The 26931-nt window shown below is 36.6% G+C and overlaps 2 protein-coding genes and 1 pseudogene across 2 annotated transcripts; 2 read left to right on the forward strand and 1 right to left on the reverse strand.

The window, feature by feature from the left end:
- The first annotated feature begins 1292 nt into the window (after window positions 1-1292).
- Window positions 1293-7308, forward strand: LOC113767750 (uncharacterized RNA methyltransferase CT0009). Its single transcript, XM_027311929.1, has 10 exons — window positions 1293-1770; window positions 2146-2388; window positions 2989-3150; window positions 3376-3485; window positions 4390-4498; window positions 4933-5088; window positions 5237-5352; window positions 5437-5603; window positions 6257-6387; window positions 6474-7308. Exons 1-10 carry the CDS (start codon window positions 1318-1320, stop codon window positions 6582-6584), a joined length of 1758 nt encoding a protein of 585 aa, XP_027167730.1. The 5' UTR covers window positions 1293-1317; the 3' UTR covers window positions 6585-7308.
- On the reverse strand, window positions 6894-12034 carry LOC113767749 (protein EARLY FLOWERING 3). The gene is made up of 4 exons (XM_027311928.1): window positions 11220-12034; window positions 9057-10054; window positions 8379-8430; window positions 6894-8243 (listed from the first exon to the last, which is right to left on the reverse strand). The coding sequence occupies exons 1-4, from the start codon at window positions 11442-11444 to the stop codon at window positions 7245-7247; spliced, it is 2274 nt and encodes a 757-aa protein (XP_027167729.1). The 5' UTR covers window positions 11445-12034; the 3' UTR covers window positions 6894-7244.
- Window positions 12035-15848: 3814 nt separating this feature from the next.
- LOC113767500 lies at window positions 15849-25589 on the forward strand (annotated as a pseudogene).
- The last annotated feature ends 1342 nt before the right edge of the window (window positions 25590-26931 follow it).

The following is a 26931-nucleotide window of genomic DNA, read 5'->3' on the forward strand; positions in this document are numbered from 1 at the left end:
ACAAACATGGTACCCAATGTTACAATATTTAAGCACACTTAGTTCCTTTTATTGTTTTTTTTTTTTTTCAAATTCCTAACATGTTTATATCTAATTGAAGAAATTTCAAATTCTTGCTACCACCTCTTCATGCGAAATTAAGTTTCACTAATTTTTCTTATGATTTCGTGGTTGAATCTACAAAGGTTGGATTAAAAAAAGAGTCTCAAAGTTTTGCTCTTTTTTTCTTTGTGCTTGTTTGCCGGGGGGATATGGAGCGGAGAAGGGAATTTTGTGTGGGTATAATTATTAGCTCAATTGGGAATTTTTCTTAGGTTAATGTCCACGCTGTATTATTTATTAAACTCGCGCCTCGGTTGGCAGATTACTTTACAATTTTTTTGGAATTTTTTTACAACTTCATTGTTGCACATGTGATAACACGTGATTTTTTTTTTTTATATAGAAATTTTAAAAAATTCACCAAGTATATTAAATGTGTTCAAATATTGTAACATTGGATACCGAATTTATTTTTGTCGAAACTCAGACACTAGAATCACTCTAAGATCAAAGTTTGAGCACTAAAACTGCATTTTACTCTTCCACCAAATATGCACTTTGCATTCGACTAATTGCAGCACACCATTTCTTAAATTTGAAGACTTGAGAAATACTGCTGTCAAAAAGCAAAAAGAAATTGCAGGGACTTGATTCTGTGGTTAAAACAAAAGAATTAAGAAAAACTATGTCATATTTTTTTTCTTTCCCTATGCTTTGAAATAAACTTTTCCAATCATATAGTTTGATAAACTCCTACACTTACCAACTTATATGTATATTTACTATTCACACTTATAAATTTGATGATTGTAGAATTATGTTTAGATTACTAAAATAGTAGTAGTGTGATTTTGTCCGTATCTTATAAATTAAGAGAATGGGTTGATAATGCCAAGTTTGAAGTTCGATCAATAAATATTATTCTTTTTAATTCTCGATCAAAAAAGTATATTTAGTATCCGGATCACTTGTGCTATTAGTAAATGATGCTAGTAGCATTCATACGTTTCTCAGTCAAACAAATTTATTTATTTATGGTTAAAATTACATTTTCTACAATTTACATATCTTTTCCTGAAATTTAACTTACAAATGAATGGGAAGTTGTTGTATTTCTACATTTTTCTATTTTTGTGCTATGACAATATTATCCTCGAAGCAAAGTAAAATCTCCACCATACCCCACTCCATCCTCACATCGTTAATTCTCTTACTACGTGACATTTTTGCCGCCTACTTTTCTGCCCAATTCTCAGGAGCCGCTGGTCCAGCAAGATGGCGGCGCTGCCTTCAATCGGCGGACTCCGACACCTGAACTGTTTTCCGTGGCGTCAAAACTTCCGTCACGAAAGAATATTTAATCTTCCGTCGTCCTATCTCTCCACAGTCGCTTCACTGCCCTCTTCTTCATCAGTCTCTCCAAATGAAGACTCTGAAGAGATTCAATTCAGCACCCCTCCCATTAAAACAGCTAAGAAAACTAGTAATGGTAGCATAAATACGGCCAAGGAGAATGTCGATGCAAAAAATAAGACTGACAATGATAAGAAAGCTTCTTATTTTCCGAAGCGGGGGCAGACATTGGAGCTGGTTTGTGAAAACCTAGCTTTTAAAGGAAAAGGCGTGTGCAAAGTTGCCGACACAGGTTTTGTTGTAATGTGTGACCGTGCGCTTCCAGGCGAACGGTTCATCGGGCGTGTTACTAGGAAAAAAGATAATTATGCTGAGGTTCTTTCATTTACATTTCCTTTATCTGAAATTCAAATTGAATATTTTTCCCTTTCTAATTTAATTTTGTTTCATACGTTCATTGAAAAAATTTAGAATCCTCCTTCGTTGATTTCGTTTAGTGAAAGAAATGAATTTGCTTTTTACGAAGAAAAGTTTTTGATTTATTTGCTTGACTTTTGAAGAATTAGTGACGAGTTTCACGTGTAAATCGTGGATATAATTCCTCAAATTAGGATAATCTCATTGCTGTAGTTCCCCCCCACGCCCTTCTTCCCCCGGAAGCTTGTTTTTTTTTTTTTCCAATTGACAAGTATGAGTTGATAACGTTTTTGGGGCAATTAATTACCTGGTTTCTGTTTTCAAGGAGTTCAGGTTACCAAATTGAAGACAATAACACCTCACTTGGACTATGTGGAAGCTCCATGTGAATATGCTGCATACTGTGGAGGTTGTAAGACGCAGAATTTGTTGTATGAAGCCCAGATAAGGGCAAAGGAGCGGCAAGTTCGTGAATTGGTGGTACATGTTGGCAAGTTTACCGATAAAGACCCTGAATTCAATAGCATAATGAAGCCCATTGTACCCTGTGATATCCAATTTCATTACAGAAACAAGGTCTCTATTCAGCTCACTGTGGTTTGGACAATTATTGTTCTATTGCATTCTGAAGCTGTGTGTGAAATTTCAATTTGTCTTCCATTCATTCAAAATTTCCATGGCAAGATAAATCTTGCTAGCATTTAAACTCTCATTGTGTTATATATGGTTAAATGCATTTACATGTCAAGAAGACCATTTTATCTTGTTTATTTCTCTAGCTAAGGACATATTGCATGCTTAATTTTGGCTTCTGATTGAAGAATTGGCTTAATATTTTTACCTCGGAAACTGTGCCCAAGAACATCTATTATTATTAGAAAACATAAACACGTAGACAATTGTAAAAAGGATTTTGCATGGGTTTTCATCGTTGTCGCATTTCTGATCCCTCTGATGATCTCTTTTATATTTATGTTTATTTCCAATCTGAAAGCATGTCAATAACAAATGCCAGCAATTTTGCCTTCTTTGCTGTTTAAGTGCAATTATCTTATCTGCTGCCAGAATTCATAAACTTTGGAACTGTCTACATGTATTATGGTAGTCCTTAAAGGATAATGATGAAATGATTGTTTGAGCGATTGTTTTTCCTTCTCCTTGTGGTTGATTTTGCAGATGGAGTTTTCATTTGGGCCCAAGCCTTGGTTACCCCCAAAGTTGCTGGAAGAAGGATATGGTGACTCCCACAGCTATGCTATGGGACTTCATGCTCCCGGCTTTTTTGATAAGATATTGAATGTGCACAAGTGTTTATTGCAGAGTGAAGCAGCAAATAAGGTAGGTTGTTTGTCGATTGATTTTTTTGGTGGCAGTTTCTTGCTGGTAGAAACATTTTATAGGCTTCAAGTATACCGTTGTTTTTCCTTTGAAGTTTTATCACAGTATTTTTTATGTTTATCTGTCTCGAAAAACAAAACTTATCATGTTGTGGAGGGTTCTACTTTCTCAAGTAAACCTGGATTTGCTAGTTTGTTTTGACTTAATTTGAATTTCTCATCATAGGTTCTTGCAGCTGTGCAAGCTATTTGGAGGGATCCAGGATCGGGCCTTTCACCTTATGACGTCCACTCTCATACTGGTTTTCTGAAGCATCTAATGTTGAGAACTGGAAGGTACTCATGCCTATGCCATTCTTGTTCGCTGATGTTTAATTTTTTGTTTTAGCATTTGACTGGGTTGAATTTCACATATTTCGGCTTGCAACATTAGAGAGACTAGTGAATTTGCAAAAATCACTTGAATTTTGGAGTAAAACTTCAAGAAGTTGGTCTTGCATGTAGGTGGTGGGAGAATATGATGCAACATCATGAAAAGAAAGCATAGACTTGATCAATTTTCAGAAGTAACTAGAACTTAGACATGAAAAATTAGAGCCACAGAGTTATCTGATTATTATGATGAGGAGATGTTGAGACTTAGACTCCCTGCAACCCATCGTTAATGTCATACTTCACCTTTTGGCTGTCCCAAAGTCTTTTAATGTGTCAAAAATTAGAACATAATTTTGCCAGAGCCGCCCTCTCTTAAAATATTGGAAATGCCTATCCATTAAAGTAGGAGCCGCAATAGAAAAGACAAAAGGAACTTCGGCACGTTTATGCAACTACATTTATCTGTGAAGGTTTCAGTCCAGAAGACAAAAGGAACTTTGAAAGAGGTTTGCAATTGTGAACTCGTAGCCGAGGGTAAATTTGAAATAGAAGGAATCTGTCTACTAATTGTTTGAAATCTTCAGTTTTCAGTTTTGGTCAATTGGATGTTCAAGTTTATAAACATGTTATGCCTGCATTGGAAGCAGCAGCAAAATATTGTTCTTCAAGTTTACAATGTTCTGAGAGAGAAAGATCGGTGTTTCTTCATCATGTTGTCCATTTGTGTTGCTTTCCCTAGTCTTCATGAAGATCATGTTCTGGCATCTGCATCGCGCTATGAACTTCAAATTTCTTTTCTCTGAATGTGGTGCCAAATTCACTACTGCTATTGAAAAGACTAAGCTGTTGAATCTTTTTCATTCAGGAATGTGGAAACTGGCCTTCCTGAGCTGATGGTGAATTTTGTCACCTCTTCATACAAGCCAGAGTTGTTGAACTCAATTGTGGAGAAAACTGTGACAATACCTGAAGTGGTTAGTTTAAATAAGATTCAATTGTCCTCTTGATACTTATAGTTTTGCGGAAAAACTTTCAATAGTGACTTCTTAAACAGATAGTGGTACAAGTTAATGTTCAGAGTTTATTTTACTGGACTGGAGATAATGCAAAACAGTAGATCTTCCAGTGATGAATTCTTTGCTGCCCTCCTATTCCCCCCTTTCCTAACACCCCAACCCCTCAAAAAAAAAGAAAAGAGATGTTGATGTTCCTATGGTGTGCTGATTTGTGAGATTTGGTTTTGCAATTAGATTAGCAACAGTTAGGCTTCTGCCATACATGCAAGCACATGTGCATATGTTGTTGGGTAAAATCTTTACTTAACTACATAACAGAGTTAGAATCCTCTGAATATTTATCTTGTATTGTTGGGATGTATCCATCTGGTTATTATTCTGTTGATTTACAGGCAAGCATTGTGAACAATGTAAATACTTCCATAGGCAACACATCTGTGGGGGAGGTGGAATACACACTTTATGGCAAATCTACTATAACAGAGGTTTTAAGAGGGCTTGTATTTCAGATTTCTGCAAATTCTTTCTTTCAGACAAATACATACCAGGTATGCTTCGGCAAGGAACAATGTCCATTGTTTGCTTACCCAGGGAAAAAATTAAAAATATTACAAGCTTTTTTTTGCTCGTCAAACCCCAATCTCCTTTCTATTTGTCCTTATAAGTTCTCATGATTACAAGTGCTGAATATATCAGGCAGAGGTATTATACAAACTAATCGAGGATTGCGCCTGTCTCAGAGGAGATGGCTCAGAAATTGTCCTTGACCTTTTTTGTGGGACAGGAACCATTGGACTTACACTTGCAAGAAGGTAAAATCATTTGTCCTTCTATGGAGAACTCTGATGTTTACTATCTGACTGTCCCCACTACTGATTCTGATTCCATTTGGTCAGGGTAAGGTGTGTTTATGGTTACGAAGTAGTCCCTCAGGCTGTCTCAGATGCACGTCGGAATGCCGAACTAAATGGCATATACAATGCAACTTTTATTGAGGGGGATCTAAATAAAATTGATGAGCAATTTGGAAATGATTTTCCCAAGCCTGACATTGTTATTACAGGTACTTTTATAGCATGCATGTTTTACTTGCTACCTATGCTTCAAAGAGGTAAAAATATAATTATGAGTTGATATTGGAATGAACTGCTGGGCTTGAGTTTTAAGTAAATGGGTAAACAAAATCAAGTGAAAATAGGAAAACGTTTTGTAAGGTTGACTGGACTGAGCGGTGCCTGAGAGTGACCTTCAAATGACTCTTTCTTCTCCTTTTCAGTTCATTGTTTTCATTTTTTGCTTTTCAAAATTTTCCAGCTATCAAGACTTGATTTCTTATGGTATTGGTGAGCAAAGTAAGTAACTAATCAGGAGAAAATGCAGAGCAGACCAAATGAGGACACACTGATGAAGTTTTATCCACTTATTCTCTTTAAGCATCTGCAATTCAACTTTGCTGGATTTTGCTTAGCTAACTAAGATTTTCAACATGCCATTGAAGATGCTCTGAAACAAAGTTAATTGAGCAATTTAGAGGCTTCTTAAGTCTGCAAACAAAGTGATAATACTGATCCATTGATCTCAGCAAGAAATGAGATTTACCACACGCTAGCTAGCCAATTGATTGTTGTGATTCTTCTAAAATTAAAGCAGCTTCTTCACCTCTTCCTGGCGTAGTAAGCCAGACTGCTTCTCACGTGTGTTGAGTAAAACTTGCAGACCCCAATCGTCCGGGCATGCATATTAAATTGATTAGATTTTTGCTCAAGCTGAAGGCAAAGCGAATTATTTATGTGTCATGCAATCCAGCAACATGTGCTCGTGACCTCAATTATCTTTGTCATGGTTTGGTAAGTAATGCTTATTGTTGAAGTTGTAAAAACTGTTTCCATCTTTTGAGGCGTTTTGAAACTTTTATTTTTTTATTTTTTACCAGCCAGATCAAAATATAAGAGGTGTCTACAAATTAAGTAGCATACAGCCAGTGGACATGTTTCCGCACACTCCTCATGTTGAATGTGTTTGCTTGCTGGAACTTGATGATTAATCACGTTGTAAATTACATTATTCCACTGCTACATCTGGAGCAAGCTTTTTCTGTCTTTTGGTACTGCTCTTTCTGAGGTTTAGCTTGCCTCGTAGTTAATCACTGCAGAGGTTCCAGAGGTCTTGGAGAATATGATCTCTTTGTCCTGAAAAGAAGTTCCACTGAAGCTTTCAAGGTGTGAAACAGAATTCCTGTCAACGCTTCATTTCCATCTGCTAGTAACAGACGTGAGGTTGGACGCAATTCTACAGAAGGAGAACAAATTTGAGATCCTGTTGGTAGAAAAGGAAGCAAAAAATTAAGTGTATCTGTACTGTAATTTAGGGTCTGAAGCCTGGATTGATAAACGAAGCATCAATTGCATTCTTTCAGGGTTTTAACACAACCGCTAACAAACAAAAGAAGCAAAAGAACAAGTATACAAGCAGTCTTTGAAGTTGGATGTAATGCCTAAATAGGGAAGGGAATGTGAGCCTATTAAAAGTGAAGGAAGCAAGATATGGAAAAAAATCCAAGTGGTTCTTGCATAAGTGTATATGTACAGTTTATAACCTTGGATTTTATATGGGGATTAACAAACCAAAATCCTTTGCATTCTTTTAGGGACACAATCTTTGCAACGTTACTCTGACAATTGGTGGTTTAAATTTAATTTATGAACTACTCCTGCTGTTTCTTTTCTTCCTGGATGGACTGGAAAATGCGAGCTGCAGATTCAGATGCAGACTTGGGATTGTAAGGCACGACCTTGATCACTTGTATTTGTTGCTCATTATTGTTATTCTGGATGGGGTGTTTTGACCTTTGAACTGTAGGTGTCATGGGGAAAAGAGACAGCTCATCTGCTTGGACCCTCTCATCAAGATTGCTAGCAGTACTGCCCGGAAAATCACTGCAGCTTTTCGAAACCTGCATGATTCTAGTAGAATCAGTCATGATCCCAGTTCTGTGGCTCGTAATGGCATCTAAGCTTCGATATGGAATAATGTAGTTGATGTCATAAGTTGCTACACGATGGTTATCTGGCCTACTAGAGCGGGCTGTGACAAAAGGGCTTGTCTGCTTGGCGGCTGAACTTGAATTTTCTGTGTTCATCACTGGCAGAGCATGTGGTTGAAAGCAGCAGGAGCGACCAAGTGAAGTTGCGATACCGTAGGCTGTACAATTGACATGCTCTGCGTCCATTCTAGTTAAGCACATGGTGCCACAACCACCATAAATTGGTGCAATGCAACCAAGAGTTGGCGGGCAAGGTCCTGCATAGGGCTTGTAAACAAGTCCTTCGGAAGGTGACTTGACAGGAATTAACCACTGGTTCCCCGGGGGTGCGGGGAAACACCAAGGTCCAAATTTGGCTTCAATTGCAAAAGTCATTGGTGTTACTCCTGAATATGGTTTGAGAGGGGACTTTGGAGTATCATATCGATTCTCAGTTTCATAGGCTGGAGGAGGCAGCTTTCCATGTGCTTCCTCTGCTACATAGTCCAAACAGGGTTTGGGATTTAGAGCATCTACTTTTGGTTTAAGAAATAGAGATGGTAGTTCTGGAAAATTCTGCAGCTGGAACTTCTTTTCTGGAGAGCGGTCGATGGAAGGCTTGGTGAAGATGACACTGTCTTCAAAAAACATTTCTGGTGATCCAGCTATCAATCTTTGTACCTGGATATCAACTAAATAGTTATTCTAGCATATCCTTTCCCACGGTTTCATAAAGATCCACAACGAATGCTTTCTTGTGTGCATACTTAATTACGTAGCATCTCAACTAGGTAGAAGTAGCAAAGACCAGCTCACCTTTATCAGTCTATGTAACTCGAATATTTGCAGTGCAAAGATCCTTTGTTGACTGAAAATATCATAAAATGTAATTAGGCTAATGTTAAAAAAGGTGCAAGAGCTTCTAATAGAAAGGGATTGGTAAGGGAAGTGCGGAGAGAGAAGAAAAAAGGTAGTAGGGGTGTCTCTAAATTTTTTAAAAAAAATTATTTATGCCAAAGATGAACAGCAAAATTAGTATATAGAACATAACCATAGATGGTTTCACAAAGGAAAAAGCTGCTCGGAAAAAAAAAATGTTCAGACTGGTAGTCCAGAGACTTTTTAAAAGATTTATTTGCAAAATCTTCAGTTTTTTAACATTGGAACACAGAGTTGCACAGTTGAAGGGAATGGAGAACCACTAAAATACATAATAAGCTTTTGCATGCTTCAAAAGACATCATCGCAGGTTTCAACTCACAGAGTTCTTATAGCACAAACTTGAGAATGAATTCCTGAAGGCCGAAGCATATTGGATGAATATTATGAGATAAATAAAGGAAGGAATGCCATACGAACATGGACATGTCAATAATGAAAGCAACAAGATATCCAGAATCATGCAGACGAGGTGTTGTCTTCTCCTAAAATGACAGAATTTCTGCATTTGAAGTTCTCGAGCAGTAGCTAAGAAGAAGATTCAACGCTACTTACTGAGCAATGGTTCTTCTAGCACTCCAGAAAAACTTTGGACCTATCATTCCCACCACATCATCAGGAGATACATGTAAACCTGATTTAGAATCCATCACCGAGTTGTCTGAGATGCCAATATGTCTTGCATCATTTCCTACACGTGATGCACAATGATTACCTTTAGGACGCTCATTGACAGATTCAAGCCTCTTTGGAATTCTGTTATTTTCTGCAGTTGGTGGACTGGAACATGATAGAGATTCCTGCGACGAAAAACTTCTCTTCCTTGAGTGCCTTTCACGATTCTTTGAGATATTGTCATCTATATCAGTGCCTATCGGCAAATTTCTGCACTCTTGATGTGCTTGAGCACAGGTAATATGCGACGTGCTTATATCATTAACCAAGTCATTTGTCTTTGCATGGTTTATAGGTACAACTGCTCTTCTACCAGACCCACAAGTTCCATATACTGCTACAACACTTGGTGCTGTATCTACCAAAATATTCTCTTCTGTGAATTGATCAGGAAGTTTTTCAAAATTGCCATCACTCACCTCAGATACTTTAAAGCTAACTTCAGCTTGATTTCTTGGATGTTCCCTCGACTTGGCATCATTTCTCCCCATCTCCATCTCTTGTCTTTCGAAAGTAGATTCAGGTTTCCCTGAAAAGCCCAAACTTGAAGAACTGACTCTCTCTTTCTGCATCTTAAATCCAACACTGCTACAATTGAAAGTCTTCTCTCTTTGGTCAGAATAGGGAATTCTAATGTCATCCTTATTCCCATCCTTCTTAGCGAAAGAGGTAATGGAGTTGAAGAAGTCGCATGGCCTAAACAATGTATACTCAGCTGTCATTTTCAAAGGCTTTCTAGCACTAAATGATTGAAAATTGCCAGAACTCAGTATCTGGAGTTCAGAATATTTTGTGTTTAAACTCATCCCAGCAGAAGAATTAGACTTAAGTCCCTCAGCCATATGCGAACACTTAGGCGAGCTGCAGAACAATGAAACCTACAACAGGTGTGAACAATTTGAGGAAGAGGGAAATATTTTTATTAGGACTGTTATTCTGCAAGCCATACTAATTACAAATAATTCTTCAAACGCACTCCTTGATGAATTTAGTATCTAAAAATGATGTATGCAGGGTTACAAACAACATGTTTTTGCAAATATATTTTATACCCAAAAAAAAAAAAAATTACATTTTGTCTCTCTTCAGTAGGAATCCAGTAGGTGACTCGGAGATGGTATATTTGATTTAACATATTACTCAACTCGATTACTTCTAATGGCATAACAATGGATTAGGTTACAAATGTAATAGCTGTTGATAATTTCAGGCTCAAGCAGATATAATGACTCGCTCCTTTTAATAACAGCATAAGGTCCATCGGGTTCTACTTCCAGAATTATAAAGATCAAACCAAATATTACACTGATTAAACTTCCCTCCAAACATACTGCACAGGTTTGAGGAGCAAAGATGGGCAGCTGACCACGACTACCATCATCCCCTCCTTCAACTCCACGTAAGCCGAAACCGACCTTCTCTTGCAACTCCACCAACATGGGCATGGGTGGGGGAGAGGAGACGACCAGGCCAGATATGCAGGAGGGAAAAGAGTGGAGAGACTTTGGTAAAGGGAGAATGAAGGAGAGAAGGTTGAGAAAAGAAGGGAAGAGGAAATAAAGAACAATTCGATTTCTAAAATACTTCCCTATGTATGGAATCCAAATTAAAACATCAATATTTATTCATGTTTAATGATAAAGTACTTCATTTTTGCAAACAGCCGATGCTGCACATACTACATACCACATAGCAGATGATTTGTTTTACTCACAAGTCTCAACACGATAACTACTACAAACACATTGAGGGAAGATATGAATAACTTCTCGGATAATGAAATCAAGAATACAGAAAAGAGCAGGACAACGTTTCCATATATAGCTGGAAATGCTAAAGTTATTGGAAATTATGCTAAAAACCAAGAAAAAGTGTATTGCATGGTCTATAATTAATGTGATTCAGGGGCAAGAAATTTCAATTCATATGGCATAGACTCCATTACAACCCAAATTACCACTATGAGCTTTAAAGCGTTGACATTGAAATTGAGAATTCAAACTCAAGAGGAGAAAAAATGCCTGTTTTGAAGTCTCAACTCACATGATTCAGCAATGGAGAAGCATCCGAGTTGGTTCTAGTGCGGGAAGAAAGCGTCCTCAGTGACATCGATCCAGAGGAAAACCTCTGAGAAGGTGCATTAACTTGTTCACAGAGAGCCATCTTGTTTCTCGGAGGTGCTCTGGGTCCTATTCCCTCTGCGTCATTAATATGTAGCCTTGGAAATAGAGGATCCATCTGCTTCTTTTCATCTTTCCCACCTCTCATTTTCCTCCTCGTTTTTTCTATTTTTCCAGCACGCAATATACACCCATCTATCAAACTCAGAACATGATCTCATGCTCATCGGAAGTTTCCTACTTAAAAGAATCCAAATTTGTCAAAAAGAAATTAAAAAATCCACTCCCTCATTAGCCCATCTCAAAAGAACACTTATTTTGATCAAAACAAAAGTAACAAGAATGAAAACATGAATATGAAACTAATTGGAAAGGATACCCAAAAAAAAAAAAAAATCAAAGCTCGTAACAAGAATACCCCAGCTTGCACTTGGTAAAATAAAAATCTTGCCAGCAAAGAAGTGAAAGGCAAAGCAAAATAGCACGTGAAAATGTGTCAAATGTTTAAGTGGAACAGAAATGCTTGGCAGTCCGAAAGTGAGGATGCCTCAGTAAAGTGTGTCAAACCAGATCTTTTAAATCAAGGGCAACGCTGCAAATGTAAGTGCCAGTACTACTAGTACATTGGTTCATTCAATGGTCTAGAAAATATCGTGAGGTAAAGAGAGAAAGTAGAGGGCGGGGGTAAGAGACGAAGAAGTACAGGTGGTCAAGAAAGATAGATAGATTCAGCAAGAGAAAAGGGTGGCCTCAGAATCTGAAAAGATTGCATCATCATCATCATCAAGGACAGAAAAAAAAAAAAAAAGCGTAAGAAAGAGAGAGAGAGAATGAAAATAGCGAAAGAAAGGGGTGGGGAACGTAGGTCCGACAGCGAGATAGAGGGAAAAGATGGCGTTGTTATTTGTCAAGCCATCGAGAAACCTTAACTGAGCATTGACAGTTGACTGTGACTCAGTCCCCCTCTGTCTCTCTCATCCCAATTCCCATGCATATGCATCGCTGTTCCGTCCGGCAACACTTGCCGAAACACTTGCCTCGCTGCTTTACGTACATCAGCTCACTTACCAGTCCTACGTTTTGTGAGTTTGGGCGTTTTTCTTATTACCAAAAACATCCGCTGATAAACTTGAGAAGTGCCCCTAAGTTTTTCCCTTAATTTCTACACTTAACTGCTTGCAGTCCTGCACCAATTTTTTCTTGAAAAACATATTTTTGCCTAAAGGCTTGGCATTTCCCTGTCAACCTGTCTTCCAGTGAGACTTGGAACCCCACAAATACTAGTTCTAACCAATTGTGTAAATCTAACTAATAGGTATAAACTTGTATAATTTCAGTATAATTGACTTTTAGTTATATGAGTTATAAACTCAAATTTTACGTCAAACATTTTGTCAGTTTACAGCACGAGGACAAATGCTATAAGAATTTATACAATCAATTTGAACCAAATAACAATTCAATTTGTGAGACTCAGAATCCCTCGTGTCACCTAGTGTTATAAAATCATGGATTTGTAATATCACTAAAATAGAAGTATCAGATTGGAAAGAGGGATGAATTGGATGATTCGAATAAAAAAATGTAAGCAAGACATTTCGAGTTCAAACTTTTACACTTATACCTCAAAAAAAAAGGGAAAATCATTCAAAACGTCCCTCACATTTTGCAATATAACTTTTTTCGTCCCTCATTTTTAAAAATGTATTTTTACGTCCCTTACAAATTCACATTGATCAAATTTGGTCCTTATCTAGGTTTCCGACTAATTTTTTGTCCGAATCCACCATGTGCCTTGCACGTGATCATTTTTTAAGGGCAAAATTGTCACATCAAAATTTATATCATCCAATCCATAGTCTCTCACATTTCACAAAATGAATTGTTTCATCCCTCACATTTTACAAAATGAATTTTTTTATCCCTCATTATTCATGTGTATGAATAACTTTTTTTTTTAAACTAATGTATATATCTGTTTGATCTCACCTGAACAATACGAATAGCATGTAATATATCTCTATTTGATTTCTTCTGAACGGTACAGTTCATGTGAAATTAAAATAGATATACACAGGAGTTTAAAAAAAAATTGTTAGTTTTTCACTCATGTTCATTCATTTTACTTGAAAATTGACAACAAAGAAGACATTTAATTCTAAATATTATCAAGTATTTATATCGAATTAAATTTAGACAGAAAAAATAAACAAAGGAAAAATATGACAAAAAGAAGTAAGTAATTGACACTTTCAGATTTTAAAATAATTATAAGGCAAAAAATTCAACTGTTGGTCTTAAAAGTTGCAAATAAAAATTTCACATTTAAACTGCAATTTGTTAACATGACTATAGAATTCGAATTAACACCTATTAATTAGATACTCTTATTAAACAACTCAATGAATGAATTATTACTAAAATAGGAAAGACTACAAATATTGAATAGATTCATGTGATGAAATCACACACACACACACACACATATATATATATATATATGTTTAAAATAAAATTATTAGATTTAAACCCATATATATCGATCTGTTTAGGTGAAATCAAATAGAGATATATTACATATTATTTGTACTGTTTAGATGAAATTAAATAGATATATATATATGAATTAAAAAAAATATATTCATACACATGGTCAATGAGAGATAAAAAAATTCATTTTGTGAAATGTAAGGGACGAAATAATTCATTTTGTGAAATATAAGGGACTATAGATGGATTATGTAAATTTTGATTTGACAATTTTGCCCCTAATAAATGATCACATGCAAGGTATGTGATGAATTCTGACAAAAAACTAGTCGAAAACCTAGATAGGGACCAAATTTGACCAATGTAAATTTGTAAGGGACGTAAAAGTACACTTTTAAAAGTAAGAGATGAAAAAAGTCATTTTACAAAATGTGAGGGATATTTTGAACGATTTTTCAAAAAAAAAAGGGGGGTATCAGGTGAAATTTTGGAAGTTTAAGCAGAATTGTGCCACTAGAAATTCAAAAGCTTTTCCAAGAGTGTCTTGGGTCTAAAAGTTACTCATAGCTCTAAAAGTTTAATAAATTATATTTTTCACATGCTACATTATTGTTATTATTTATTAGTCTAAATATATTGTTTCTTTGCAAACCAAATTTAAGGAAGTATTATATGAAATAAGCTGGCGGCTGAAGCGCGCAAGTTTTGATTGGATACCCTGCGCTGCACTAAGTACAACACAACTTGCACAGGCACTCCAACTTTGAGAGTTAAGGACCTCAAGACAAGATGACTTAAATTAATGTCCTTACTTCTCCTTACTTACCAACCGAGTTTGGTTTTGGAGACATTTTCTTAACCCGTCAGAGATGTTTCTCAAACACGTGGGCTTAAGAACAGATGGTTATTTAGACCTTGGGCTCTGCATTAAATAACATGCAATGTAAATTTGGGCTTTGCTTAATGACTTAATCTTAGCGTACGCCGGAACATGGGGAATTTGGCAAGCTTTCTTAATCGTGCCCGTGTTGTAAAATTTGTGCTCTTGGACCTACAGCTGGTGAGAGCCAACACGTCAATCCAAATCAGACCCAAAAATTTAAATGGATCAAATTTCTTGACCCGAACGCGACTACTTAATTTCACGGGTCATCCGAATCCAATCTGAAAAAACTCGTTTGCTTAACTGTTTTTTTTTTTTTTTTTTTTACTTTCTCACTTTGGTAGTACGGTGGTTTTTCATAAGAATATGGAAAATTGCAGCCCAATCTTGTAATAATTTTTTTATTTTTCTTTTTGTACAAAAACAAATCATGAACAAAAACAAAACTACTACACTTTCACAAATAAAATACATTATTTTTGCATAATATTCATGATTCCATTCTCGTAATACTAATTTATAGCCTTAGTTAGTTTTCTTTTTATTTATTTTATGCCTATAATTTATTATAAAATTACATATTAATTGGGTCAACCCGTGTTGACTTGAATTTGACATATTTGCTTAGCAAGTCATTCGAGTCTGACATGAATTTGACCCAAACCCATAAATAAATAGTAAATTCATACCTACTAATTTTGTGTTAGGTTCAAGTCATGTCGAGAAATTCCACCCTTAGCCTAGCCAGGAGGTTGAGATCCAACATTAACCTTTTTGGTTTTTACCATTTGACAATTTGGAGTTGGATCATCCGTGGGTTGAACTTGAAGTCTCATGACGGATATTTTTTTGTAGTGGGTTAGCAACGATTAAAGAATACAGTCCAATAATCAAACATTAGTGGGCTAGATTCAACCACGCCGCTGATGGCTTTAAAGTTTAAACTGGACGGAATGAGCAAATTAATGTGTCGTTTTTTTTTAATCTAGATCCCCGTGTTTTGGACTTCTCCCAGTCTCCGAATTTAACATGGGACCCGACCCGACAACATCCGGGGAGAGTCAGAGAGAAGGCGGGAGAGAGTGTGTGGGAGAGGGAGGTTCCCGCTCACGCGAATCTGCTTCACTGCAAGCCGTAAGGCGAGGCCGGGCAAAGGCACCCAGCATTCTCTAATCTTTACAGCACAGGTGGCCTCAGCCCAACTAAGGCTTCGGTGTCGTCTGATGTGATTGTCAGGATTTTAATGCGGCGATATGGGATAGGAAATGGGGTGAATTAATACACAAACTAATTACTACTACTTACTTAAATTCTTCTTTCGTTCACATTGCCATTCTCTTCTCCTATCCTCTCAAGGATTACCCCGCTGTGATTTCCATTTTGTCCTCGAGCTTACTCCCTGTTTTCGCTAGCTAATTTCTTCTTCTTCTTCTTTTGTTTTACCCCCCCCCCCCTTTTTTGTGTGTTCAGGCGGACGGCTGCTGTGATCACATGGCTTTTGCAGCTGGTTCTCTTGAGACCTACATCCCTTTTCCTTCTGACCCAGGTCCCTGTATTTGTAGTCTTTATTTTAATCTCTCTCTCTCTCTCTCTCTCTTTAATTTTCTTTTCCAGCTTAACATTTATTTCAACTCCCAAACTTGTGCCTGAGCTGTGTTGGTTTTTTAAGCAATTAGCTTAGTCCTAGCTAGAGTTGTTTCTGGTGTGGCTATTTGTTTCTTAATTGAATCGTTCTGGTTTTTAACTGATGGGTTTTGCTTCTCATGGCCCTGTTTTAGCTAAGAGTGATTATGGGACTAGCTTTCACCTTTTTGTGTTTAGAATTTTAGACTCTCTCTCTCTCTAACGGGGAGGGGAATGGACTGCTGCAATGCAATATTACCCGGACGGTTGGCTTTACCATTTGGGCCGGCCGTAGCTCTCAAGGTTTTATGAGCTGTCTTAACCATGATTTCTTTGCTGTTTATGGTTCTTTCTGTATTTCTTGACTTGTATTTTCCAATTTCAAACTCTATGCTGGTTCTACTAGTTTTTGCGTTTCTTTGATAGTTACTTATTAGTACCCCAAAAAAGGCTCGATCATTTGCAGTACCTTTCATTCCTTTACTTCTCATTCGATGTTTTTTTTTTTTTTTTTTGGCTCTCGTGAAGTTTGTTTGTCAGTCATTTAGGTTGTTATTTGAAGCTCGAATGACTTCTTAGCTGTTGCTGCAATCTCAATGTAAATAGTATGCTTATATTGCAGGTAACAATTACGCAGATAATGATTTCATTCTGTTCTCGGTGCCAATTCATATACTAACCCATGAATCTCGGCTTCCAACTGAATTTCTCCATCCATCTCCTAAAAGTCAATTGGTCATCGGATTTGATTGCGAGGGTGTTGACCTCTGCCGACATGGAACTCTTTGCATGATGCAGGTATACTCTGCTTCTAATTTTCTTTCACTTGAACAACTTAGAAATTTATTACAACTCCTTTTCTGCAAAGATTGTGGTGTTTGGTTTATTTAGCAAACATTTGATTCAGTTGCGCTGCACCTGTTATTCCTCATGGTTAAAAGTGTAAAGGCTAAAGAGTGCAGTTGAATAAAAGATGAGATATGCTCATCTAAGAGTGTCTAATGCTTGATAGTAAATAGGTGCTTTGACGCCAACTTACTAATTTAGTTGAGGAAATGCGTGTTTGGTAGAAAAACTTACTTATCTTCATTCCAAAATGGTATCAATAGTCTTGCACTAATACTTTAGGAGGAACATATCCTGTAGAGTTGCTACATATTTGTAATGCAAATGAGAAACAATACTATCCAATATCAGGAACACATTAATTACCTGTTACCATATCTTATGCTGTTGAATAAGAGCTGGTTCCTCTGCTTTAAGATTCTCTTCACATAAGTTATGGTCGAACTTCAATTACGATGTTTAATCGTGTTTTTGTGTTCAATGTATGCAGTAACGTTAAGTTCCCTTACTTTATATGTATTGTTGGGTAACTTCTGGTACTAACCCTGCTATAAGAGTGGGATGTTTACTTAATATTTCCCTACATTGCTCGGTTTTGTTGTTAAGATCCAAAATTGTATTACATCAGTAGACTCACTTTTATTGAAGTACATCCTTTGATCTTGACAGCTTGCTTTCCCAGATGCCATTTATTTGGTTGATGCTATTCAGGGCGGAAGGAAGCTTATGGATGCTTGAAAACCGGCCCTCGAGTCTCCTTACATCACAAAGGTTATTCATGACTGCAAACGGGACAGTGAGGTCTTTTATTGAGCCTGATAGTTTATGAGGTGCTTTAATTTACCAGCCATTCCATATTCTTCCCTTCATTTCTTCAAACATCTGTACCGTTGCAGGTGTTATACTTCCAGTTTGATATCAAATTGCACAATGTTGTGGATACCCAGGTGAGTTTTATGCATCCATAGACCAAACTATCTCTTGCTAAGTTGTGCTGCAATCCTTGTTCAGATTTAGCATGAAGGGGAATATTCTTTCCTAACTGGTAAACCAAGAGAAATAAGTCATTAAGGAACAGACATTGACTGGAATCTTGGCTTGTTGTTGATTCACTATGTCAAGAAAAGCAATAAAAGTTTTTACTTCTTAGTATCCAATGCTTTATCAGATGAGAAATTCTGTCAAAAACTTCAGATGTCAATCTAGTGCTGCCAGTTGCATTTGTTGATTTGAAACCTAATCAAATCTAATTTTCTTTTAGCTGGATTTTGGCCTACTCTTCTGTTGTTACCAATGCATCGGACACCCTTTTTATTCAGAATTTATGCTTTAAGCCTCGAGTAATTATGTACTCAGGCATCTCATAATCAAAACAGTCAAAGAATTTTATTATCAATGTTCTATTCAAAGCTTTTACAGCTAAACTTTCTGAGTTCAATTAACATATCGTAAAAAGAAGACCTCTTTGGGATGCTATGCTAAGATTTTTTCTTAACAGGTCAATGTTAACCAGCAATGATAAACTTCAGTAGAGAATTGTTATGGTTGTTTTATACTTCTATAAATGTGTATTAAGTGCTGCACTTGCCGCATTTTTTGTTGTTAAAATTCTTTCAGTCAGCTGATGGAGGAATTCATCAACATTCTGCCATTTAAATTATGTTCTCTTTTCTCCCTCTTTAAAGTGCATATTGAGTATGAAATTTATGTCTATTAGGAATTCAAGGTTTCTGTCCTTTATATCAATACCATTTGTTTTGGAGGTGTTCTTCTATGGAGGAAGCATCTTGTGAAATATTTTTGAATCAGTTCATCTTTAATGTGGTTTTGCAGCTGGCGTATTCTCTGATAGAGGAACAGCACGGACAGAAAAGATCATCATGTGAAAACATCTCATTTATGCGCCTCATTGCAGATCGACGCTATTGTGGTATGACATCCTTGTTTTCTAAGAAGTTTAATTCCTTTCGAATGGTTAGGGTAGAGTTCATGTACCTATGCCTGATTGGTGGTATTCTTGTTCTTATCCCACTACGAAAGCTACATTATCTGTTAATAGTTCCTATATGCAGCCAACATCTGGTATTCTTGTCCCCACCCCACCCCGCCCACCCCCGGGGGTCTCAACATGAGGAAAGGGGAAGAAAAAGGGGAAGGTGGTGAATGTCTGGGTGCTAGCGTTGAAATGAACTTCTCAATCCAGATAAGCTTCTGATACTACGACGCAAGAACATTTCGAGGGAGAATAATTTGTTTGTTTGTAACTTTTTTTCTCATTTGCCCCATTGATGAGGGAGCATATCTACACTTTCATGGGGTTCATGACCAATAGTAGAGCAACTGTTGAACTCTGAATATATTCTTCATCAAGTTTGGTGATCTCGGTTTTAAGTTATGGCGTTACACCAAATACTTACGAGGTCTTAGTTAGTATCTCATATTATTGTTGATATAGTGTATTTCTGGGGGTAACTTTGTAAGAATAACTTGTTATGCTGTTGCAGAAAATACTTTACAGCTGTCTCATGCTACTATTCTGTTGAACAAGAAGTGTGCATATATGGATCAAGACTCTTGTATTACCATTTGATTCATTTCTTTGTTTTTCTTATGGCATAGCATCTGCAACTAAGCTTTTTTTCCAGATTTTTAATCAAAATTTAGTTTTCTTTCTTGATTTGAAAAGATATATTTAGCTTAGTAGTTGATATCAGACTTCCATCACTAATTCCCTCCTCACATATTTCAGGTATATCCTATTTTGAGAAGAAAGAAGTTTGCGCACTTCTGAGAGAGGTCAGCTTCGACTACAAAACTCTCAGCCTAGCTGACCTGGCTTTGTATGAAATGTCTATTGGCTCTTTCTGATTCCTGACAAGCACAACCCACCACATACACAAGCATGTATGTCAGGTTATTTACAAAAAATATTGTGGGTTTTATTCAAAATTTTTTTTAAAAAAATATTGGGGTTGATTTGCCACAACAAAGAAAGCGATGTTGTAAAAGTCTACTTTAAAATTGATACCACAGAATCAACTTCCAAATCGAAATCCGGACATGTACAAACAAATCACTTTTGAAACCAATTATGAGTTCTTAGTCATGGGCCTTGTGGTTGACCTTTCTTTCATGATGAAGTGAAATTTCAGATGCTTTCCCTAACAATTGTTTTGGGTATATACGGGTATTAAGTAGGGCAAAGGAATTTAGGCTCAGGTTGTTGGTATTAAGTCTGGGAGCTTGAGGAAAGAACTGAGGGTTTTTTGTGATTGAGGGAGTTGAGAGTGGGAATTAGGGAAGAAGAACTATAGTGGAGGGACTAGATATGTGGTTTCATTAAGAGATCGATTTGTCTAATTATGGAACTCAAATAAATAAATAAATAATATATATATATTATATTTAGAACAATACCAGCAGTGTTCGTGTAAATGACCCAATGTATGTATTTGCATTGCTTGCCTGGAAGTAAATATGCGCACATGAATTTTCTTGAAGATCAGATATAGTTTTGATAATTGAACTGCTCCTTCAATTCATCAAATGAAGCTGTGTCTGCAATCTTATTCGTAAAATGGATTCAGATACTAGCTATTGGTTTAGAGTGGAACATGCAATGCACAGAAATCATGGTAGTGAAGGCTAAGAATGCAGGAGCTTTGTTTAATTCAGTCTTAGAGATCCTTTCCTTTGAAATGTAGTCTTATAATTCTTAGCTACATACCTTTGTGAAATGAAGAGAGTTTCTTACTTGAATTTCAAACAATGAGATTTGTAATTACAAGGTTCAAATGAAAATCAAGTTGATAAATGGATAAAGTCAGATAGTTCATTGATCTACTTATTTTCATTCACTTGAGAACTTTATGCTGAAGTCCTAGGGCATGTTCTTTGTCTTCTTATTCAGTCCGCTTTACAAGTTTGTTTTCCTCTTAGCTGCTTAAGAAAATGTCATTACTGAAAAAGCGATTTGAAAAGTTCAAAGGGTGTATTCAACCTGAAGATCTTGAAAAGTAATGTGCCGGCTATGAAAAACACTAGAAAACATCTCTAGAAGTGCTTTGGGAAACAGTTATTATTAGCTTTTCCTGTAGCTAAAAGCAAACACAAGCCTGCTAGAATGGTTTTTTCCTCAATATATTTGGTTTAGCTTATTTTAGGAAGATGCTAAGAAGCCTTAAGATGTCTGATATTTTTATAAGGAAATGTTATGAGTCTCTTTGCGAATAATTTCAATGAGGTTGCACGTACAATATTTACTCTGAAAACTGATTCGGGAGTGTTGTACAAGTATATATGCCAGCTGCACAAGAAAGAACATAAAACAGAAGAAAAATAAAAGATTCATAGTGCATTAAGGAATTCAGTTCTGATGAGATCTGAAGCCCCAAACATATGCAATGCTCAAGAATGTGAAAGGCAAACCTTTCACTCCTCAAGTTTCATACTGTTTGGTGATACTTGTTCAATAGCATTGGGCATCTCGTCTTCTTACAATGATATACATCCGAGTTTATTTGTGTCAGGATCTCTTCTTCTTACAATTATATGCATCTGAAATTCTTCATCTCAGGATCCGACATTTTGGACTTATAGACCCTTGTCTGAGCTGATGATTCGGGCAGCAGCAGATGATGTCCGTTTTCTCCTTTACATACACCACAAGATAATGGAAAAACTGAGTGAAGTGTCCCTATGGAGACTTGCTGTCCGTGGAGCTCTCCATTGTCGTTGTTATTGTGTTAATGACAATGAACAGGCAGATTGGCCACCCCTCCCATCAATTCCAGGTATTCTTACTTGTCCTGCACTGAGGTTCCTCTTCAGTGCAGTCATCTACTGCCATTGATACTGGTAGAACACAGTACGCTACCATGTCTAAAATTTTAACCTTGGAGGTTAAAACAGCAGCATTTAGGTGCTTAAAAGTTACTTTAGGTCCTATAGGCCAAAGAAAAACTCTGTTGACACCATGAAATTAGAAAGGGTAACCCCCTTGTGGGTTGGCCAAAAGTCAGGAAGCCTTCATGTGTTTCAAAAACCTCTAGAAAACCCCCTTATGCTTTAAACTAAACTAGAACATGGATGGAACCATCCATGTTACTGGAGATACCAGGTGCACTCACCTAATATGCAAGTACCAAATAACCTTGTAAAGGCAATTTTGGTAACTTCGTGATTCTTTTTTCTTTTGTCTTTCCTTCTTTTTTTTTTTCTTTTTCCTTTCTTTTTCTTTTTTCTTTTCTTCTCCTTCCTGGGTTTCCTTCTCCAGACCGACTATTTTCCCCCACCCACGACTACTGCTACCCCACCCCCCCTTCCCCCCCAAAAAAAAAATTATGACAACCATGAAGCTATCCTCTTTCTCTCTTTTCTTTCTTTCTTCTTCCTTTTGATTCTTTGATTCTTCTCCATCAAACACCATCACCCCCACCTGTGTCTTCATCCACCACCACAACTATTGCTGCCTCCTCCCCATCTCCATTATTGTTGTTATCTTGGTCATGATTGTCATGGTCGTTGCCATCCACTGTGTTCGTTGATTGTTAAGTGATGCCAACTATGACCATAGATTTTGTGACTTTGTTGTATGATTGAAATCCTATTAAAGTTAGATCTATATTCTAGCAAGTACCTGGGATATGCTACATGTAAATTGGTGTTAACTAAAGGAAAGTGGTGATGGAGCTGTGGAAATAGATTTTGGCAAATTTCATCACTGTTCATAGCCTAATCTACCACTCCATGGCTATTTTTTTGATTATATCAAATACAAGAATTGTGATCTATGTAGAAATCAAAATTTGGGATGTAAATTTCCCCAAATTCTGGCCAACAATGGTACTTGGCGATGCGGCATTGCAGCATCGCCACCACACCTCCAGGTGATCAAACCCAATTTGATCCATTGAGAAGACAAATTTTGATAAATTATATTTTGACCCACAAAGTTTTTAATAAATCCACATATAGTTTGAAGAAAAATCTTATTATGACATCTTTACTTTTAGTAAATCCACAAAAATGTTTACTGTTTCAAAAAGAAAAATAAAACACAAGAGGAATTTTTTTTTAAAAAAAAGGAGGGTAGAATAGACATTTCTAGGGATGGTTTTTATCCATGTTCCAGTTTAGTTTAAAGCATAAGGGGGTTTTCTGGGGGTTTTTGAATCACATGGGGGCTTCCTCACTTTCGGCCAAACTATAAAAGGGTTCCGTGTATTTTACCCAATCAAAAATTTTCCAAGCGGACAGAGACCTAAATTTCTATCAGATTCATTTGTTTGAAGAGATGTGCCTACTTGCTGTCCAGATGAGGATGCTCTAACAACGCAGGTATTTGAAGTTGAAGGCAACTCTATGTGATATCTGGTAGTTCAGAACAACCACGTAATAGAGCCGCCTAGTTGATTGCAAGATATGAGACACAGCCTGTTTGTATACTATCGACTTAAAGCTTGACTCTCTCTCATTACAAATTAAAGGCACTGTAAAGGAAAATACTGAAGCTTGTGTGGAACCCAATTCCTGCATTCATGACAAAATAGCCCAAGATCTCTTTGCAGTAATACCTGAGGAGCAAGCATATGTAGAACTTTGGACTACATTTAGGACATTCAGATATAGGAATTGGTATGTATATCTCATTCCTCTGTTGTGTAGTTCATTTTCTAGTTGTGTTGAGAGACTTGTTTCGTGTGCTTAATTGCTAGAAGAGGTTAGGCGCTGCGTGAATCATGGATTTGATGGACAGGATTATAAGATGTGTTTTCCTCTACCAGACTTCTTCAGTGAGGGAAATGCTCCAGAGCAGGAGATATTGTCAGTGCTCACCATCCCAGCTGAAAAAATGGGACGAATTATTGGTAGAAAAGGATCTTCAATCTTGTATATCAAAGAATCCTGCAAGTAAACTCTCTCTCTCTCATGAGCATATAATTTCACTTCAAGTCATTATGCAATGTCTCCTCTGCAGTGCTGAAATCTTGATTGAAGGGGCTAAAGGGCCAGTAGAGAAGGCAAGTTTAATTTTATTTATTTGACATTGTCAAGTGCTTTGTTTCTTGAATCAATGAACTTGGGATTGAATCTTTCATCTACATAAATTCTTTTAATGTGTCTTTTTTTTTTCCCTTTTCATGTCTTTTCTTTTCTTTTAGCCTCAATTTTACTAAAGAAAAAGGTAATACCCAATGGAGACCCTATCATTATCACTGTTATAATTGGGGATACTATAACTCTTTCCTTAGGACTGGTTTGCTGATGGCAAGCCTGAGGCTCGTACTTGAGCTCTTGATATTCTTTGTTTTCCCTGGATCTTCGAGAAGTAATCTTTGTTTCTTCTTCCTGAGAAGTGAATCAAAGTTAGAGAAACAATATACTCTACAATTGTACATTCTAATGGTGCTGATACCTATCTCTTGGCTTACTCTAGGTCATTATCATGGGACCTGTAAAGCAGGTGCGCAAAGCAGAAGCCATGTTGAGGGGGAGAATGTTGGGAAGTCAAATCTGATTTTGTACATGCAGAAGCTGACATCTGACTAATTGCTTAATTTGAAATGTCTTCCTTCTGATCTGTGGAAAGCAATTGGTCCTAATGCAGAATTTCTATTAAAAGTTTCTTGCCAGAAAATGGTTCGAAGGTCACTTAAAATTCTGATCCTGGTATTGTTGTGAACCTGTGGTTGATTGGCGGTGCAATGGATTAATTTGTGTGGTCAGCAATATTTTGATTGACTTGGACAATTAGAAGTTGAAATGGGTTTGGTTGTCTTTTACATTATGTTGCTCTCCTGGGGAGCCCAGTATTGCTTCGAGGTTTGGGTTTAGTAATGATGCATCCTTGAAGATGTCATGATTGTTTTTGTATCCAGGGAGGAAATGTTTGAGGATGCTTATGAATGGGCACCATCATGTCACGGTATCATGCTCGCAGTGTCCATGTAGTTTATGACTAATATGTTACGCCTTCTTTTGGGCCAATTTGATCACCTTTAGCCGGGAATTCTAGGATCTCCTGACTGGACTGACCCAAATTCTAGAAAATGTCATGATAGTGACGGGGCATTGTGAAAGGGATAACAGATCCAACCAGGAATTTTGGCATTTCTCTCATGTTGGGGGCCGAGGTTCCAGCATCCATTGGATGTGACAAATTTTGCTGTACATGCATCCAGACGCTGAACGAGCACTCGGGATTATGAACTGAAGTTGTCAGTATTGGCACTAAATACTCTGATAGTTGCCATGACAACAACAAAATGACATTTAGGAGTATTAGCAGTATTAGTAGTACCGACATGCCCATCTTTCACTTCAGTTCTAGTAGTTTGATGAAGCTGTCACAGGTCAATTAAGGCAGCTAGCTAGCAGTAGGCTCTAACATGTCCATTAAATCCAGTGGGCAGTTGCCACTTTTTAAGGGATTAGGGTCTGTTTGATAACATAAAAAAGTGCTGAATCTGAATTTTTTCAGACGTTCAGATGTTTTGAGTATTTGATAAATGAAAATTTATTTGCTGAACTTGTTAAGCAGTGCTGAACCTATGTGTATTTTTTTCAGCATAAGAATCTTAACTGAATGCTTAATTCTGATAAGAATCAATAGAATTATTTCAACTATTTTATCTTATCTACCAAATCTACCCTTATTTGTTAATTATGTTCAAAATTCTTATCTAATTAAATAACATAATATTTTTTAGCTAACGATTTTTAGTTTCTCTTTTCTCCCTTTTTAATGATTTTCACATCTTCTCCATATTCCTCATATAATATATTTCATCTTTTATATTAATTTGATTTAAAAATAAATATTGTCATATTCATATCTAACAATTTTAAACTAATTAAATCATAGATTCTATTTCTTTTTTAAATGAAATGATATAAGGGCAAAATTGTCAAATTAAACTTATTAAGCATTCAGTTATAAATATTTATCAAACAGCATAAATAGGTTTAGCATTAAAATTCAGATATTCATATATTTTTTTCAGTGCTTAAAATTCAATAAATTAATTGTTTCAGTATTCAGATTTCAGAATTCAGACTTCAGAATTCAGATTCAATTTTATCAAAAGGAATCTTAGTCTCTCGCTTTTCATTAACTTTTGCAATCTACTATTTGCATTCTAAACTCAATACTAACAGTGTGCCTTAAAAAATTTGAGATTTTGGATTTTTCTTCTTCGTATCCGCTTCTTAAATTTTACTCTCTTTTTTTTTTGTTAAAAATAGATTGGGCATGATCCAACGTCAATTTTTTAGGGATTGTAGTTGTATTTGCTGATGTACATGGTATCAGGACATCATGAAGTATTGCTTGGATTTTTTGACAAAAATACTTTTTTTTGCGTGTATCGATTAGCAAGTCTCAAATCAATTGAAACTTAGAGGAGAGTTGAGTTGGATGGTAAGACTGAAAGCATTGTAAGTCTAAGGTTAAGTTTAAGATTTCGTACTTAAAAGAATAGCAAGTCCCATGCCAATTATATGACTAGTAATGATTTTTTCCTTTAAAAAAAAAAAAAAAAAACTAGTGATGATAACATTCTAGTAAGAAGATGGTAGAAACTAGAAACAGACAATGATTCGGAATTTGATTGGTGGTTCGGATGAGTTTTAGTCGGATCTCCTGGACCCACTCCTCCACCACTGTTTCTTGATTTTCCCATGTGAGTGCAGCTCATCCAATCGCTTGAGTTGCCAATAGTGGTATTCCACGTATGATCTGGAGCATTGGGTTCACGTGTGGCCTCCATCATAGCAATCTGGGCCCCGCGGT

The sequence above is a fragment of the Coffea eugenioides genome, chromosome 4 (genome assembly GCF_003713205.1).
Source record: "Coffea eugenioides isolate CCC68of chromosome 4, Ceug_1.0, whole genome shotgun sequence".
In the NCBI taxonomy this organism is placed as follows: Eukaryota; Viridiplantae; Streptophyta; class Magnoliopsida; order Gentianales; family Rubiaceae; genus Coffea; species Coffea eugenioides.

What these genes read in the sequence shown, in the direction of transcription:
- LOC113767749 (XM_027311928.1), bottom strand. Translation starts at nt 11,444, where the DNA reads ATGAGAGGTGGGAAAGATGAAAAGAAGCAGATGGATCCTCTATTTCCA. An exon ending in GCTAGAAGAACCATTGCTCA is followed by an intron (nt 8,431 to 9,056) that starts GTAAGTAGCGTT and finishes TGATATTTTCAG; the next exon opens with TCAACAAAGGATCTTTGCAC. An exon ending in AGTTACATAGACTGATAAAG is followed by an intron (nt 8,244 to 8,378) that starts GTGAGCTGGTCT and finishes GTTGATATCCAG; the next exon opens with GTACAAAGATTGATAGCTGG.
- LOC113767750 (XM_027311929.1), top strand. Translation starts at nt 1,318, where the DNA reads ATGGCGGCGCTGCCTTCAATCGGCGGACTCCGACACCTGAACTGTTTT. An exon ending in AAAAAGATAATTATGCTGAG is followed by an intron (nt 1,771 to 2,145) that starts GTTCTTTCATTT and finishes CAAGGAGTTCAG; the next exon opens with GTTACCAAATTGAAGACAAT. An exon ending in AGAGTGAAGCAGCAAATAAG is followed by an intron (nt 3,151 to 3,375) that starts GTAGGTTGTTTG and finishes TTCTCATCATAG; the next exon opens with GTTCTTGCAGCTGTGCAAGC.